General features: G+C 35.3%; 1 protein-coding gene across 7 annotated transcripts in view; it reads left to right on the plus strand.

Moving 5' to 3' along the window:
• Positions 1–18,943, plus strand: part of IDE (insulin degrading enzyme) — a 62,748-nt gene that overhangs the window by 10,934 nt on the left and 32,871 nt on the right. For all 7 annotated transcript variants that reach the window (XM_080596469.1, XM_080596475.1, XM_080596472.1 and 4 more), the window contains 9 exons: positions 971–1,178; positions 2,099–2,268; positions 6,155–6,277; positions 10,751–10,863; positions 11,251–11,413; positions 12,049–12,141; positions 12,688–12,779; positions 13,566–13,646; positions 17,075–17,178. In XM_080596469.1, the coding sequence (XP_080452595.1) occupies positions 971–1,178; positions 2,099–2,268; positions 6,155–6,277; positions 10,751–10,863; positions 11,251–11,413; positions 12,049–12,141; positions 12,688–12,779; positions 13,566–13,646; positions 17,075–17,178 (1,147 nt within the window). The remainder of the gene's footprint in view (positions 1–970; positions 1,179–2,098; positions 2,269–6,154; positions 6,278–10,750; positions 10,864–11,250; positions 11,414–12,048; positions 12,142–12,687; positions 12,780–13,565; positions 13,647–17,074; positions 17,179–18,943) is intronic.

The raw sequence follows: 18,943 nt of genomic DNA on the forward strand, positions 1-18,943 counted from the left end.
CTAACTGCAGTGATGCTTAAGATGCAAACAAATGCTGGTTATAGAAGACAGTATCTTTGGAGCAGTAGAAGCCTTTTCTTTTATGTGAGATATCTCTCAAACTGACATAGTTTCTCACTTGCTTTCGAAGTGTGATGCATGCACACGTTACCTAAGCATTTTTACTCATCCTCTTGCCGTGTTTGTGGTTGGGAGCTCTTTCTGTCGTTGACATTAGGACACAGGTAGTAGAGTAATTTTGTAAACTTCAGTCCTGTTTTATAATGGCACAAAATCATTGTCTAGCTCAGAGGATCCCAAATACAGTTTTCTTGGATGCTGTGACAATAGTAACCAACTGCAGTGTCCAGTTCGTGCATGTGGAGACGTCTCTGTTGCCTTCACCTCCGTTCTCCCATTGCACATTATTGCACACTCCAAAGCAGGCCTTCCAGACGCAAACTTCCACACTTCTCGCTTCCATTCCTGCACGCACGCTGTTGTTGACTTCTAAAGTGTCGCGCTTCATACCTACTAGCTGGTCTGCAATAGCTGCTTGTGTCCCAGTAATTAATTACAGTTTATCACTCATCCCATAAACCACAGGAGAAACACCTCCGTAATTGTGGTTGTCAATTGCTGCCTTTTCACGCTGTGCACTTATTAAAATCACACTATAGAAGTCAGAACAGTGTGATCTGCCAGATCTATACAGATTATGAATCATGGACTTCAATTTAAATCTTGTGTCTCTGTAAAGCAATGCAGGCTGATCTGGAGAGGTAATTTGAGGCACTAATTGGTTCAGTTACTCATTTTTAATTTCCTTATTTTATTCTTTTAAGATTGAGTTTAGTTGACTAAAGCTGCCAAGTATCTGCTTAAAACTACAGAATTGGTATGATTGACATACAGTAATATAAAGCATGTTAAAAGACTTAAACTTTTATTACTTTTCATGAATGGTTGTATGAATTCTTTCCTCCTGCAGGGTCCTTGTCTGATCCCCCCAACATTGCTGGGCTTAGTCATTTTTGTGAGCATATGCTGTTCCTGGGAACCAAGAAATACCCAAAAGAGAATGAGTATAGTCAATTTCTTAGTGAGCATGCAGGAAGCTCCAATGCTTTCACCAGTGGAGAGCATACCAACTATTACTTCGATGTGTCACACGAACATCTAGAGGGTGCACTGGACAGGTAAACACACTTTTATTTGCAAGCAATCTTTTAACGTATTGGTGCTATTTGAAATTGCATAAGAGCTCTTACTCGTATCTGGCTTATTATCCTATTAAAGGAGGGGCTGAGAGCACTGTCTTTTGTTACAACTGGTATTAGATGATTTTTCCTTTCAAAAGTTCTCAGATTTTTTTTCAGCTAGCAGTATTTTTAAAGTCCAAGGGTTGTGTTTACACTGAATATTTTTGAAAATGTGGGGCACAGAATGGGATTGTGGACGTATGCATTGTGCGAATATTCTGCTTATATCATCAAATAAATTGCTTGTCACAGCATTCTTACTTCTTTGATAGCATAAGAAGGATGAACTCAAGAAATAAATTAGGATGCCTTTACTAAAGGGAAATGACTGAAACTTCTGCATTTTGTGGGAGGGGACAGAAATTGGAATTGTAGTCGGTGAGATAAAGAGAATAGATTTTTCCCCTTGGTAAGAAATGTCCTAGGAAACTTTTTTCCTCCCCCCTTGCTTGTGCCATAGAATCTCTGTGTTGATGACCAAGTTATTCACGTTTTCACAAGGAGCAAGCTCTTACTAACATTTCTTCCTTGTTTCCTGGATGCCTGACAAGATTGATTTGATGTGCAAGATTAAGAACCTCTTGCAGCTAAACTTCAACACAGCAGAAGTTTTGTATGCAAGATTTATGATGTAAGGTTGATTTTTGTAATAACTTATATGATGAATATGTTGTAATCTGCATTTATAGATTAAAATGAGAAACAAAATAGTGAATCAGTGTCAAAACTTACGGGATTTGGGAATTCTGCATTGAAAAGTAATATACAAAGCTATTTTCAGGAGGGGTTAAGCTTCATACTTTCTGTTACCATTTACGTACAGTACTCTTGACTTGAATTGAAAATTTTCTGTTTAGATTTGCCCAGTTTTTCCTGTGCCCTTTGTTTGATGAAAGCTGCAAAGATAGGGAAGTGAATGCTGTTGATTCTGAGCATGAAAAGAATCTGATGAATGATGCCTGGAGGTTGTTTCAGTTGGAGAAGGCTACTGGAAACCCCAATCATCCCTTCAGTAAATTTGGAACAGGTTTGTCAGAATATTATTATTTGTCCACTGGAGTTCTGTGTAATATATGTAGTGTTGTTGTTTATATAAAATTGGTTAAGATCAGATTGAAACAATTCCCCCTCTTTCCCCCTCCATACATGATTATTGTGGTGCTTTATTGCATTTTCCACATGGTAGACCAAACAAAGCTAGACAAAACCACATGAAACAGAGTGATACAAAACCTGCAGGACAGAGGTATCCTTTACGATTTTGATAATTACCGCAGTGGATGCTGTTTTCCAAAGACTCGATTCCATAATTTGGTACTGTAAGTCTTTGTGCATGGCAAAGTGAATGAACTGTGTTTAAATTGTTGTTAGCCACGTGCTCTTTTTTTTTTTTTGTTTTTTGCTAACTAGTATTCCATTAAGACTAGGTGGCAGTGACTAGGTCAAATCAGAAGTATTAGCAAAGTAACATGACAATTACTGAGTAAGAATATAAAAGCAAAATCTGAAAGCATAAAACGCAGCAGCAGATGGCTAGGTAAACTAGTCTTGGACAAATCCCAATCCTGTGGCTGTAGGGTTTTTTTTTTTTTTCAGGCTTATTAATCACAGAGTGCTCAGTAACCATATAAAATAAACAACCAAAACCCTCAACTTAAGAAGTATTAAAGTAACATACGGTGGTTATAGTTAAAACCACAACTGTTTGACAGTTTGGTAGGAGTTGTTATGAAGTTACTTTCTACATGAATTGCAAGTTTATTTTTGAAACTATCAGAGTAATAAGGCCATTAATTCAGACACTGCACTGTTTAATCCTTGATTGTGAAAGTTTTTTGTGTCTGGGTCAGTTTGCTGAGTGAATAGTTGGTACAAATATCGCGTTCTGTAGGGTGATGGTGTGGCAGGTAATGGACTTTAAAGACTGTCTTCTTCCTCTGTCCCAAGGAAAGAGAAGAATGTTTTTGCACCTGATGATGAAGGATAAAGTTGAGGGGCTGGTAGCCAGCTGCTACAAGTGTGTGTGTTTTTCTGTTTTCCGGTAAAGAGAGAGGCTGTCTGAAACCAGGGGAATTATCACTATTCCTAAAAGAGGTGAATTTGAAAGCAAGTCTTGAAAATTGCAGGCAAGCATCAAAAGTACATTCTATAATCTCAGAGGGGTGGAATTTGGCCTTCCTGAATCAGCAAATAAAATTTTTGCTGTTACTGAAGAGACTATTTTTTAATTTCTGTGTAGCACTCAGATAACATTAGTAGAAGTTGCAGAAATAGTTTTCTACAGTTTAGGAAGGTTTGAGAGTTGACACAAGTGAAATTTTAAAGGTAGAATACCTGAGACATGCTCAAATTCAGTAACAGTAGTCATATTCATCTCTCCTTAGTTTGGGCTCTGATTCTGAAATTAAATTACAGCACATAGTTTTCCTGTACATCTGATTTAGCAAAGCTGGAGCCCAGCTTTGATCATTTTTTATTTACTCAGAGTTGTTAGCTGTGATACGGTTTTCATGGCAATTTCAGTCGGCATCCTTATCGTTTCCTTTTGACCAGCTGAGATATTACACAGAACACTGGAATGACTCCATTTGGGTCACACTGCTTATTGCTGTGGAGCCTGTTCTGCCAGCAGAAACAAATGCACATTATTCTTCAATTTTCTTGTTCAGATGTGCATTTTGTCCTCAGATAACCTTCACCCATCACTGAGTAACTGCCTGTGACAGTAATTCTTCATCAGTACCCTCAACCGTTTCCAGTACTTCCCCAGCACTTTCACACTGTCCAGTGTCCATTTTCCTACCTCTACAAGGTGTCTTCTGATTGTTGCCTCCTAGTGTACTCCAGTACTCTTAACAGAAGTTACCAGGCTGAAGTCTTAGCTCTTTTATTTTATTTTAATTTGCCCTGTCTATTGATTCTGTTGCTATTTAAAACTTATGTGTTTCTGTTGTCTTTAGGCTTAAATCTCTAAGATCTGATAAGCTGATGCAGCTTAAAGCTGGGAAGGAATATCGACAAACTATTTTAATCAAAATGCCCTAAATATTCTTTTTAGGTTTTATTAGGAATCATTGCTTTTACTAATATATATGTGAAGTTAGAAAATCAAAGTAAAATTTTGCTTCAGGCAGCCTCTCTGTATGATGTATTGTTGGCTGTTGCAGTTGTAATTAGACTTCTATCTAATCACCAAACATCTGGACAATATACTTGTCTATTTTTTACGTAGCTAGTTTTGCCTCACTGGTCTGTATTAACTCATATCTGTAATAGTAGGATTTGTGCACTGGGCGTAATTGTGTACCAGGAACATTTTCCCAGTGTTTTCTCTTATTCTTGCTGTTTTTCCTGTAAATGCAAGGCAATTTTGTTGCTATGTTTTCTTGTTTTAATCTTGTTCCTTATCCTCTGCTTTTTCTGTAAATGATCTGGTTTTGGCTTCAGGGAGTTACTGATCTCATAGCAGACAGCGTATTAGTGTTCTGGTCTGTAGATTCTGTTGACCATTTTGTGTGCCTATGTAGTAACGGTAAGTGGAGCTGATTAAAATCAAGTGTATTCTTTGTAGAGTCTGATTTTTCTGTTGTTTCAAGTTCTTGCATTTTATTAAATAAGAATTTTGCTCTGCTTAAGTGTGGAGTATTTCATCACAGTAAATTATTGAAAGCTTGATGTAAAGATTGCACTGATTCATAGGATAATAACTTAATGGAGAAAGTTTTATATGTGCTGCAAATATGGCTTATTTAGGGAACAATTGCAGTGGTTCTCTTCCTCTTTTGTCCTGTTCCCATACTGCAGGAACAGCTCAGCTGTTTGCGAAGCAGAAGCTGAACATTCACAATTTACAAACTGCGTTTTGAAATTAGTAACTGTTTAACTTTGTCTTCGTCTTCTAGGCTATAAGTTGTGGAGTGCAGTGCCACAAATAATTTAATGCAGTGATTCCTGTGTGTTGTGGTTTAACCCGGTCGGCAGCTAAGCACCACACAGCCATTCGCTCACCCTCAGCCCTCCCTCTCCGGGATGGGGGAGAGAAACGGGAAAATGAAGCCTGTGGGTTGAGAGAAAGACAGTTTATTAAGACAGGAAAATAATACTAATACTAATACTAATAATGTGTACGAAACAAATGATGCACAATGCAATTGCTCACCACCCGCTGACTGATGCCCAGCCTATCCCCGAGCAGCCGGCCCCCCCACCCTGGCTAGCCACCCCTATATATTGTTTAGCATGACGCCAGATGGTATGGAATACCCCTTTGGCCAGTTTGGGTCAGCTGTCCTGGGTCTGTCCCCTCCCAGCTCCTGCTGTACCCCTAGCCTGCCCGCTGGCAGGACAGAGCGAGAAGCTGAGAAGTCCTTGGCTTGGTGTAAGCACTGCTCTGCAACAGTTAAAACATCAGCATGTTATCAACGCTCTTCTCATCCTAATCCAAAACATAGCACCCTACCAGCTACTAGGAGGAAAATTAACTCTGTCCTAACTGAAACCAGGACACTGTGGAAGGTGTGTGTGTATGTGTGTGTGTGTATGTATGCAGGGTAAAACCTACTCCAGATGAGCCAAAGAAAAAGGTTTTCCTTCTTCTGAATTAAAGTCTAGGCTTACTTGCAGTGCTTTGAAATAGCCATTCAAATAAAAAAATAATAATTTGGAAGGCCGAAACATCCTGGATTCCTGAGGAAGATGCAGATTGAGAATGGAAATATTTATTGTTTCTGATGAAAACACACAATAATGATCCACTTTTCCTGTTGTTAAGTGTAGTAGTTCTTTTTAAAAAGAGCAAATTCATTCATTCATTTATATATATATATAAATATATATATAATTTGTAAATTTACAAACCATAAGTATATATGTAATCAACGAGCTATATTGTTAACTTTTATTTTATGTTACAGGGAACAAACTCACTCTGGAAACTAGACCAACCAAGGAAGGAATAGATGTAAGACAAGAGTTATTGAAGTTCCATTCTACTTATTATTCATCAAATTTAATGGCCATTTGTGTCTTAGGAAGAGGTGAGAGCTCAGAGTTTTTCTGTTAATTTGTTAAGAATTTAAATATATTTATGTTCATAGAGAAGAAAACAAAGTGTATGCAAGTCTGAAAATCTATAAAGGGGAAAAAAGCAAAGCTTGTACAGGCTGACCAAACATTGTTTTTTTTAGTGAAATCTCCAGAGCAACTTGCAGTGTATAAACTTAAAAGTTTATAAGATTACAATACAAAAACTAAGCTGAAAGTTTTAAATCCATTATCAAGTCCTCAGTTGCACTCATTGTGTGTTTCTTATGAAGACTGACACCTCTGTTTTCAGATGTTGAGGGCTTTTGATACTGTTTTCATATTTGAGACTTGCACATGCTTCCACTACAAAAACTAATGTATTATCAAAGGATAAACGTAATGTAACACTGAGATAAAAAGCCTTTACTTCAGTTTACTCCTGAAGTAACGTAACAGACGTTCCAATTGCTTAAAACCTTCCAGAATCAAGATTGTATAATGGTTTGCCAAAACCTTAATGACAATGTGTTGAAAACTGCTTCTTGAAAGCATGCTGATAAGTGTTTTACGATAGTGCTCAGATGGTGAGTATGAATAGAATACCATTTACTAGCAAAGCAGAAAGCTTTCTTTACAGCCCCCTGTTTACAGGGCACTGCGTTTGAAGCACATTGACAAAGCATACCTATATCATTTTAATCATAGCGTATAAGTGATTTTTTTTCTTGTAGGTTCTAAGATGGGCAAACATCATGAGGCTTATAGTTCTTAACCAAATCCAACTTTAGTGTGTATATTCATTGTCAAATCAGTACCAGGCTCCCTAATTCCTCTCAAGTTTTATTATTACAGCTCATCTGCTTTAATATCACATATTGATAAGAATACCATGAATTTTTTTTGTTGTTGCAGGCTGCACAGTAAAATGTATTAGAATTTTTTTAAAGGAGTAGGATCAGGTATGTTATTAGTAGGTATTTATGTAATACAACAAGGGCTAGATATATTTTATGTGTGAGAATGCCTTGCTTGTTCTCCTAATAGCAGTGAAAACTTTATGCAATTAAGCACTGTGATATTAATGAAGACAGCCTGTAAATATTTGTAAATATTTTTTATTTATGTTTGAAAGAGGAGTTTCCCTCTACTCTTTTCTTCTGCATATTCTACCTGAGGAAAAAAAACAAAAACTTCTGTTCTAGAGAGCTTTCTGAGCTTAGAAAGCATATATACAACTTTTTTTGTCATTGAGGAAGCAAGGCTGTTGACTAAAGAGGCATTTATTTTCTTTAGAGTATTGATATATTAATTGAAGGTAAGTAGGTATTGATCAGAGTTGATAATTTAATTAAAATTCTCTTCCTCAGCCTGTCCAGGAAGACTGGACAGGCAGTTTTCAGGGCAGACAAAATCTGCATTTCAGATACCAATAAAATGCAGAAAATAGTCTTACTTTCAAACATTTTTTAAGTGTGTGTATGTGTATATACAGATATATATATATATTCATGTGTGTGTATATATATGCATGTGTATATATACATAAATTTTGTGTACATGCATATGCATGTATAAAATTATCCCTGTAAAAATCTTGAATTTAGGTGTTATGGCTAGTGGTTTTTGCAGTTAATTTCTTCAGTATGAATTACCCCTGTATGGATTGATAGTCAGAAAAAAGTAAGAGCCTATGAAATACCGGTGTTTGGGACTCTTCCTTTCAATTTTGTAAAATAAATAAATAAAATTTTAAAAGTCACTTTTTTGTTACTTGTTTGAAGCAGGCTTATTGTCAGTCTGTGTGTATACAAGAGGCTATGCAACTACACTTTTTCATCATAATTAAGTAGCTGTCACTGTAAGTGTGAAGTGTCATTTGGGAAAAAGTTGCATCTTCCTTTGCATCTTACTTTCCCTGGAAAGAGACATAGCATAGCTTAGCATTTCTCACTCTGTTGTTTGTTCAAGCAGCAGTTACTTGTGCAAGAGCTTTTTTTTTTCCTGAGACCTTGCCCCTAGCATCAGAATTGAAAGTTGGTAAGTTCCAGGTACTTCCTGATTTATTTTTTTGTTATAACAGGGTAGCTCCACACATAAAAAGCAAGATGCAGAAAACAAACATTGCTAATATAATTCCTTAAATTCTCTGCTAAAAGACCTTGGTAGCAGTACTGCTACATAACATAAAAACATTGCACACTGTAAGTCCCCTGTGATCTCCTTTTGTGCATTCTGAAATAAGCTTTGTGCAGCCTCGTAATTGTCTGATTTTCCCACCACTTATGTACAAGTAAAATGAATATACAATATACATATGTGGAAAGTGGTGAGAGAGTCAGAATATCTCTGGTAATTACCATTAAATATTCAAAACAAAAAATTTGCTGAAACCGAATCATGAAATTCAATTAAAAATATCTTAAGATTTTAAAAAAAATCACCCAGCAAAAACAAAATCTAATGAAAATCAAAATTCACTGAATGATCATGGAACAACTTCAGTACAGCAGTTCCCATGTAGACTCTTAAATTCTTACTTTTTCAGTAAGAATCACCCTGGCAACTGGAAATTAGTCCTAAAGAAAACCTTCACAGAAGTTGTGAAACTTAAATGAATGTGTTCTTTGCTGCCTGTATTGGGGTGGCTTTTTTGTTTAGCTTCACAGAGACTTGAATAGGAAAACTTGATTTCCGAATGTAACTGAATTGTGTATTTATTGATTTATAAGAAAGCTATTCAGGTAACCAGAAATATAATTGTGAAGCTGTTTGTTGCTTAAAGAGGAAAATTTTGCTTTGTGTTTAGAATTATTATCCTCACAATGTAATTTTGACATAATTGGGATTGAAGATTTGCCAGAAAGGTGGCAGTAATGCATTGTATGCCTTTCTTTAACTAAGAAACAAACTTTGGAGGGGGAAAATAAATTTCAAAGTAGTTCTTTGAAAATAATAGTTTATTGCCTTCAGTGGTTGAATTAAACAGGGTAACGGGTTGATAGACGGCAGCTCGTTTTCATTTTAGCGTAGAAAAATGCAAACTTGAGCCTCAAATGACTTTCTAATGAAGTAAGCCTGTAACTTTCTGCAGTTATTTTAGTGTTACAGGCTAGGGTTAAGCCTGAAAAGGCATTAACAATACCTATTAAATGTAATGCCCAATACTATCTCATACTGGACTATCTTTATCCATCTTTAGGCTGGACATCAGGAAGAGGTTCTTCACCGAGAGGGTGGTTGCACACTGGAACAGGCTCCCTGGTGAAGTAGTCACTGCACCAAGCCTGTCTGAATTTAAGAAGCGATTGGACTGTGCACTTAGTCACACGGTCTAAACTTTTGGGTAGACCTGTGCAGTGCCAGGAGTTGGACTTGATGATCCTTATGGGTCCCTTTCAACTTGGGATCTTCTATGATTCTATGATACTGTAGATGCAGTCTTCAATGCTTTTTTTCTGATGAATAATGAATCAGAAAATAAGAATCTTTAACAGAATTAGGTGCAGTTCATAAAATGTTAGTGTACGGTGAGCCATCTTGGCTTGTGCTGTGTTTTTTCCTCTGCAGCACTCTGTAAGGAGTAACTCGTAGGAGCAAATTTGTGTTGGACGAGAAAGATTCCTCTTTCTAAATCTAACTGGGATTGTTTTGAGGAACAAGGCAACCACTTTTTGAAATCTTTCAAGGATTGAGGTTGTACTTTGAGACATTCCAGAAACCCCAAATTTTCCTTGAAAGATGTGTGCTAAAAAATCTGAAGGGTGAATCTCTTATCTTATTCTTACTGTGAGAAGTGCTCCAAAGCGCATGTTTTAGCGGATGGCTAGTTTGAAGGCAGTATTTCATCTGTATAGACGCATTCAGGTGAATTCATGCACAACATCAAGTACTTTCTGCAAATGGTCTTCCTATCATATTTGGAGAGTATTAGTCAAGGCCTGCAACTAGAATGGATGTAAAGTGCAAATGCTTAAACAGGTCACAGATGTGTGTATGAAATTATGAGGCACTGAGCACAGATGATGCTGGCTCTCAGTGTGTGAAATAGTGGAGGTTAGCTGAGATCAAAGAACATCTTTTGACAAATATGCTTTTCCTCTGGAAAATTAGCAGCTGTAATTCCATCTCCCTTAGGCTTTTTGTGGAATGTTTGTTTTTGTAATGTTCAACGTCTGACATGTCTCTTTTTCAGTTCCACCTTAGATTCATTGGTACACTTTAAGGATGTTTTTTTCCTGTTAACAGGATTTATTTTAATCATGGTTGAAGACTGCATTTAATAACCATGATGCTTATAGCATGTTATTGTTAAAAACCTTAGCGTTATATATATATATATGTATCCTTTTTGAAAATAATAATCATTGTATCATTAAAACTACTTTTCTGTATAATCCACATCTTTTCCAGAGAATATCCAAAATCTAAATTAGCTAGAAATTTCAGATGATGATTATTCTTTTTCTAATGTTTCTTTATTGTAGAATCTTTGGATGAGCTAACTTCCTTAGTGGTGAAGTTATTTTCAGAAGTAGAGAATAAAAATGTCCCTATACCAGAGTTTCCTGAACATCCTTTCCAAGAAGAACATCTCCGGGTAGGTATAGAGATGTGTCTTCTGTCAGTAATGTATACCTTAAGTGATAGTTTTTATATTACAGTAATACATTGTGCACTTCACTACTTTTGTGTCAGTGTTCTCATTTTTCCACCTGCCTGAATGTTGTAGTTTGTACAGCTTATAATAAAGTTTGTATGTTTGGTTGTTCCTTTAAGCAACTGTGAGATAATTAGTTCTATGTGTAAGCATCATGAATGCCTCAAGTGTTCCCCTAATTTTCATATACCTTTCAATCAGATTTTGTTGTTATGTAATAAAATGTGTATGCATAAAGGGGATGTGATACGTGCTCCTGAAATGTGTAAGTGAGATTGTGTGAGTGTCTGCTTGCTTATGGATCTCCTTTTTTGTTTTCATCTTCAGCAACTTTACCAAGTGGTACCTATTAAGGACATCAGAAATCTTTATGTCACATTTCCTATACCAGACCTTCAAAAGTACTATAAATCAAATCCTGGCCATTACCTTGGTCATCTGATTGGGCATGAAGGCCCAGGGAGTCTTTTATCAGAGCTTAAAGCCAAAGGTAAGTCCTTTGAAAATAAAGAATGAAAAATTAGTTAATTGCACAACTCTTGAAAACTTAAATGTTTAATTTATAATTTATCTCTGTATGTTAAATTTGAAGTTCCCAGCAATATGAGTAATTTGAGTTGTAAATCGTTTCCCACTTTATTCTTGTTTCTGTGGTGGGTACAAATGAGTAACTGACAAACACCCTAACCATTGATGCTACTATTTTTTGGTGCTCCTCTTCGTCCACCCCTGTTTAGAGAGACATACAGTTTTGCTGTACTGATCTTGTCTCTGTTCTGTCACTGAGTTGGATTACTGTCAGCTCTCTAGATGTCTGGAAGAGTACCAGAGTGTACCTTTCACTGTTGTTCATTATATTACTGTGTTCCAAATAGAAATAAATTACCTGGTGACCTAGTGATACTGAGTTTGTTGTAGCACCATGAACACAAAATCAGATAGGTCAGATGTTTATCTTGCCCTGGTGCTATAGATGCTAAGGAAGAGAAGGGGAACATGTAATGTTGTTAAAATGTCCAAAAAAGGAAGGGGGGCGGGGGACTAATGTTGCTAAAGCATACAAAGAAAGTAGTATAAACCTTTACAGGTTTGTTTATGCAAAATATTTTCTCTTTGATTTTATAGGATGGGTATATACTCTTGTTGGAGGACAGAAGGAAGGTGCTAGAGGTTTCATGTTTTTCATCATTAATGTGGATTTGACAGAGGAAGGACTTTGTAAGTGAAGCATTGTTTCTGCATTCCATGTTAGTCCTGATCTTGATGGACTTGTGTTTGTATCCAAAGAGACTAATTGTCCTAATAACTTGACAGACTGTATATTTTAATTAATTTGTTATTGTGGTTTTGGATCCCAGTATGTTAACACATTTCATCTAACACAAGAAATGAATTTATTTGAGGTAGTATTGAAGTATTTCATTAAAAGAGTGTTTTAAAGTAAACTACTTTAGAAGAAAATCTGTTAATACCTTTGTGTGCTACTTATTCATACTATTTAGAACTGAGTTAAATTATACTGAAAATCAATATCTTACTGTATGACATGTTCAAAGCAGTTCTCAGAATTAGCCGGGGACCTAAACACTTTTATTTCACGTCTATGAATAATTGTATTAACTTTTTCAGTGGGATTGTATATGTACTTAAATACCTTGATGTATCAGAATGTAATTCAAAATACAAAGTTTCATATTTGTTTTCATCAGAATTATTTCTTTGTGTAGAATCGAGTTATTAAGCAAGCATTTTTTTTCTTTCCAGTGCACGTTGAAGATATTATTTTGCACATGTTTCAATATATTCAAAAATTACGTACAGAAGGACCTCAAGAATGGGTTTTCCAAGAGTGCAAGGTACAGTGATTGGTACATGAAATATGCAGTAGTAGTATTTTTACAAATTTTTGGATTATAACTAGGACTGTTTTCCTTGGCTGTGGACATAGTCTTTAATAATTGGACATAGTCTTTAATAATTGTATGGTAACTGAGTTTCTTAACTTTAAAGGTGTGTTTTCTGTGATGTGATTCAAATAACGAGTACCTTGAGAATATGTCTTAATGTAAATGTGAAATGCTCTTACAGAGCCATGAGTTGACATTGTGTTACAGCATTATGGAGGTACAGGAAGAAGTTTCTTACCCTGTCCATAAGGATTTGACACTGGAACATTACTGTTTTTATTAAAGTTGAGGTGTTTTCAAATTATCAGGAAATTCAAATACATAGAATCATAGAATCATTCAGGTCAGAAAAGGCCTCCAACAACTCCAGCTCCCTTAGCCACTCCTCAAAAGACTTGTTTTCTAGACCCTTCACTAGCTTCGTTGCCCTTCTTTTGACATGAATGTGAGTTATGGGACAGATCTCTTATGATGAACATGACTTACAAGACATTAATTTTTGTTCAGCACAGAGCTTTTTGGTAATAAGGTGTTAATAATAACACTTCATGTTGTGAGATGGTCACATGTTGCTCATGAGTTTCGTGCAACTTGAATATTACTGAAACCTCTTGTGTTAGGTATTTGTCTCAGATTGAACGCTACTATAAAATGGATATAACAAAACTAGCCATTAATTATTCTTAAAACAGTTTTTGATATATGCTTTTCAACCCTTCTTAAATTGTTTCCTAGGATCTAAATGCTGTGGCATTCAGATTTAAAGATAAAGAACGACCACGAGGTTATACATCAAAGCTTGGAGGAATGTTGCATGTAAGTGATATTTTCTTTTATTTTGTGTTTTGGATAATATGTTAATCATTTAGCAGTATGTTTAACCATACACTGAATAAATATGGGCATTTACACAGTTCCTTTGCACTTCTTGAACTTAGGAAGTTATTATCATGTTGCATAGCTCTTACTATTGGTGGTTGGTAAGTTGCATTTCCTTCACGCTACTGTTTTTTAATTCTACACTTGATAGAACTGATTTTATAGTAACTGGAGTTGGCTATTTGATTTGTTTCAGTATTTCTTAATACACATGTACCATGTAATACTGTGCCCAGCTGAAAGCTAAATGTTTTCTACTGAAATAACATTCTATCATAAATCCAAGTACTATGTTACTAAATGCTTCACTAATTAAGGATATTGAAACGCTAACATTTCTGCTTACTGCAGTAAGATAGCAGATCAGAAATGGTTGAATCTTCTAATGTGGATTACATGTTGGTAGTGAAAGTATCATCATGTAGCTTATACGTGGTCTTCTTAAAAAATCCAGTTCCCTCATTTTGCACTGAAGGAAGATTTTGTCTGTTCTCTTTTTGTTTAGTGGCACTCGTGCAACATCTGTAAATTTCAGGCACTCCCTATTGCACAGCTAATTGTTTTGTTAGATTTTTTTTGCTTGTTTCTTTGCAGGAATTCCTATACATGCTCCTACAACTTTGATTTGTAAAGTCTAAAATAAGTCTTTTATTTCAGAGTTGTCTTTTCTGTTTACTAAAAGCATTAGACAACTGACAATATTTAAATGAGTATTTAATGGAGCTCCTGTTTTGGTTGCTATTTCTTGTTTTTGCTCTATCAAATGCATAAAATTTCTTTGAGAACTGTACTGTCTGTCTTCTAAAGCAGTCTTTCAGTAGTCTGTATTTGTTGGATCAGTCCTGATTACAATTACTGGCTCCAAAAATCATATCAGGAAGTTGTCAACAGGGTATCAATTCAGGACAGTGTTTTTCCTTTGATGCTCTTTGCAGTATAAATGGTAATTTTAATTCTGCCATTAGTTGCTTAAACACGAATAGAAAAATAACTGTTCTGGTTCTCTTTGCTTTCATCTGAGTCATACTAAGTTTATGCTCTGAAGCATCTTCAAGCTGGAACTATTGTTTGATGATTTCTTATGCTTATGAGTACAGAATGTTTTTAATAATTGGAGGAGAACCTATGTGTAAATTAGCACAAGCAAATGTAATGTCATAAGCTGTTACATATTTGTCAAAAGGATTAAAAAAACCCAAAACCTTCTATTCAACAGAAATTCCAATGTAAAGCACGTTTGTGCTGGTGTAAGGAGTCACCACTAAAGTCTCGCTGTCAAATTACATTTGTTATTTGTCATGTGTAGGCTTGATGTTTTCCAGACACTTGTTCCCTAGTTTGCTATGCCCTTTTTGTTTTGTTCTGTTTTCTTAATTGTATCATTTTTAAACTTTCATTTTAATTTGATTGTTGTATGTAGATAAATTTAGGTCATACCATAGTGTAACTAAAATAAAACAGATTTTCAAAAAAGTAATCACAGAATGGTTGAAGTTAGAAAGGACCTCTGGGGGGGTCAGTCTTGTTCAACCCCCTGCTCAAGCAAAACAAAAACAACGTGAAAAAAGTGGTAAATTTTGTTATGCTTAATTCCAGTTGGTGAGCAGAGTATGGCTTGTATTTTGTGTAGGTAATAATGCCATAGACTTCTGGTCACTAAATCTGTATTACCTTGGTCATTTCAGATTAGAAGTAGGTAGGTTTCTTTAAATCTCCACTTGAAATTGTGTGGTCTTTTATGCAGAATTCAGTTAAATGAGCATTCTTTTGTCTACCACAAATGATTTGTACAAGACCTTTCCAATCTTGTTCTTGTCTGATATATTTGACAGCATTAACATTTGAATGCTTTGTGACACAGGTTTGGTTTATTGTACTTGTGTTTTTTTTCTGTCACTCCTCTTTCCTCACCTCACTCCTTCTCTTTTCCAAAATGCATAGTATCAGTTACTCTGTGTTCTGGAAGTCGTTCCACTGTAGTTTCATGTATAATGTATATAATTCAGAAAGCCCTCTTAAGATAATTCCGGTCAAAAAAGCTGTCTAGCTGTATGGTAAAAATGCTAGTGATGCTTGGTGCCTCTTGTTTAGGCTACCTCATATTTTTTTTACTGTAGAAGGTTTTGAAAGTTTTCCTGTCTTCCCCACTAATCACTTTCAGAGGAGTGAAAGTTTTTTTTTTCTTATGTACCTTGTCTCAGAGTTTCATTATATATTAATTTTTTTCAGTTGTATAGTAACTTGCTCACTGACACTTAGGCATGTAAATAATTCAGCTACTCTATAGTCAAATGTACCTAACTAGATAAAAAAAAGGCAGTATATTCTATGCATTTGAAATGAAATCTGATTCGATATTTAAAAAAAAATTGTCTGCATTTCTAGAAATGGGACTTAACTTCTGTTGTCTTACAGTTTGATGAAATATATGGTTTGGGTCCCTTACTAGTGAAAGTGCACAAAAAATAAGGGAAAGCTATAAGTCATTTCAAGGTAAAACTGTAGGGAAAGTCAGAGCTGCCTCCAAAGTAAGGCAGCGGAAGCATCTCTTTTGGGAGGCAAGAAGTTGATTGCCTAGGCTCCACTGATACTTCGTCCAGTAAGTTCTTATTATCGGTGTACTTGTTATTGGAAGTTCTTGTTGTTGGTAATAGCAGCAAAAATGTGTAGTTGAATCAATTTTGTGAAATCCCTCAAAGAACTGTCTTTCCTATGTTGAATCCTAGCACATCTGTCTGCTGCTTCTTCCCAAAACATGCTGTTTGCGCACAGAAGATTTGGTAGAAAATCTTAGAGACTTTCACTTTAAGCCTAAACAAAAAATGTTAGAATAAAAATTGTGTAAATTGGCGTTATGCTTTTAGATAATTGAAAGACACTTTACATTAAATTAGTGTTTAAAAAAACGAATTATTAGGGAATCCTAAAAAAAACTTTTTCACTTGTTTTGTTATGTTTTGATTTTCCCAAATGCACTCTAATGATTACTTGGTATTCTGCCTTCAAAGAAATCCTGCAGGGGTCAGCATTTGCCATGTTATTTTTACTTTAGTTCAGAACAGTATTTAAAGATTGGTGACTTTTTATATTGAAGCATGCAATATTTCAAAAGAAAAGTATAGTAATGTGCAGTATATAAACGTACCTGGTATAGGAAACAATATTATCTGCATAATTAGAGTGCTACTCTGTCTTGTTCAGTTTTGAGAGACTTAAAGCGATCTATGCACTTCTAATCTGAAAGTATGAAGTTGGTACAGATTTAGTGACCAGAAATCTCCACTTTCATTTCTTTTGCAAAACCATTTTTTTCATGCTTAGTTTTTGTTTAATTCATCTACATGTGTCTGGGCTTTGTCTTTTAGTATTATCCTATAGAAGAAGTATTGGCTGCTGAGTATTTGCTTGAAGAATTCAGGCCTGATTTAATAGAGATGGTACTGGATAAATTGAGACCAGAAAACATTCGGTAAGTTGAATTACAGTAACTTGTATTTTAACCCAAATATTATAAGAAAGCAGATGAACTAATGGAAACACAAATTCTTAGGTGGTTCTTGTAGCTCCAAAGTAAATGCCACTGTAAAAGAGAGAGTAGTTCTGCATTAACGAGATTTCTTTCTGCTCCCCATTGAAAAGAAGTGTATGCAAGTTTTCCTGTTTAGACAGAAATACCCTCTCAATCTTTCCTGTGTGGGATGTCTTCCTCAGACTGAAATTGTTTTTAGGAAAATGAGTACTCAAATAGCTCAACTGCAACAGCTCAACATAAATTCTTGTGGCATTTTTAATGGAATGCTATGATACTCATAATTTCGAGCTAGCTCTGGAAATTAAGAGGAAAGTTTTTATCTGCTGTCTATATGTTCCCAATGAAAAGCTACCAGACTTAATGCAAATTAGCAGACCCACTTAAAAAAATAATAACAAAAAATCAGCTTAAGTGGATAGAAATAGCTGCATCTGTAGCTGCTAAAATCATAGAATCATAGAATGGTTTTGGTTGGAAGGGACCCTAAAAATCATCTAGTTCTACCGCCCTGCCGTGGGCAGGGATACCTTCAACTAGATTTGGTTGCTCAAAGCTCCATCCAGCCTGGCCTTGAACACTTCCAGGGATCAGGCATCCACAATGTCCTGGTATACTTAGTTTACCAAGTCTTGCTATTTTTCCCCTACTTTCTGCAGATGTTTATTTATTTATTTATTTTCACATTTTTCCCCGTACAACTTCTCTTTAAGTTCCTAAAGAATAGAAATGTTCTGGAATTACATAAGAGGCCAGTACTATGTATTACTTTGCCTGACCTACCATGTAGTTGGAAGGTGTGTAATGAATTTATGAGGTGCCATACAATGCAAAGAATTACAAAAAAAAAAAAAAAAAAAGTTTTAAAATAAGCATATAAAATTTATGTGTACTTTATGTGGGTTTCTTTATGCCTCAGCTTGCTTTCTATGAAAATAATGTCTTCTGGGATATTTTAAAATATGAAATTAGTCACTGTAACACTGAGTGCTGTGGAAATGACATTTTAGTAATTCTGCTCATTTAGAAAAGGAGGTGACTATTGGAAAGAGAATTCAGCTCATGCATTGAGGAGAAAAAAAGACAATATCAAATAACTGTTGCTCAGTTGTTTGTTGTGTAATATTTAAATTTGTGTGTATATGTTTATGATTTAATACAATCTAATTACTAGAAAGGGAGAGAGAAAATTAAGGTTGCATGGTCAACAATTAAACTAGCACTTCAGAGCCTGAATTTTCTTTTTTGCAGTTTAGCAGTTCTAATACAGCTTTTGTGTATGTTGTAACAAATTGCAATATTAAATTTAAGTTGTGTAGAGATACTAAAATGTATGGAAACAGAAACAAGGTGTTGATTATGATTCTGTATATCAGTCTTAGTGTATTTGAACATCTGTTTGTCGGAGTGTTTTAGAAGCCAGGTATATGTTACCAAGATACTGATTTTTTTGCTCTCTTTCTGAATATATTCTGTATACACTTTTTGGACAGTGTTGTATACAGAAGGACAATGAGCAAGCATTCACATATTTTTAGAGCATATATATTTCAACCTTCTGTGATCAGTGTGAATAACTTAAAATTTTGGGCATGAATCTTCACTGTATTTGTTTGTATGACAAAATTTCTTTCGTGCGTTCATTTAGTTTACGCTGCGTTTTACTTTATTTTCAAAAAAACGGTGTATTTCAAATAATTATTGG

Source organism: Anser brachyrhynchus (genome assembly GCF_964034855.1).
Source record: "Anser brachyrhynchus genome assembly, chromosome: 6".
NCBI classification, from domain to species: Eukaryota; Metazoa; Chordata; class Aves; order Anseriformes; family Anatidae; genus Anser; species Anser brachyrhynchus.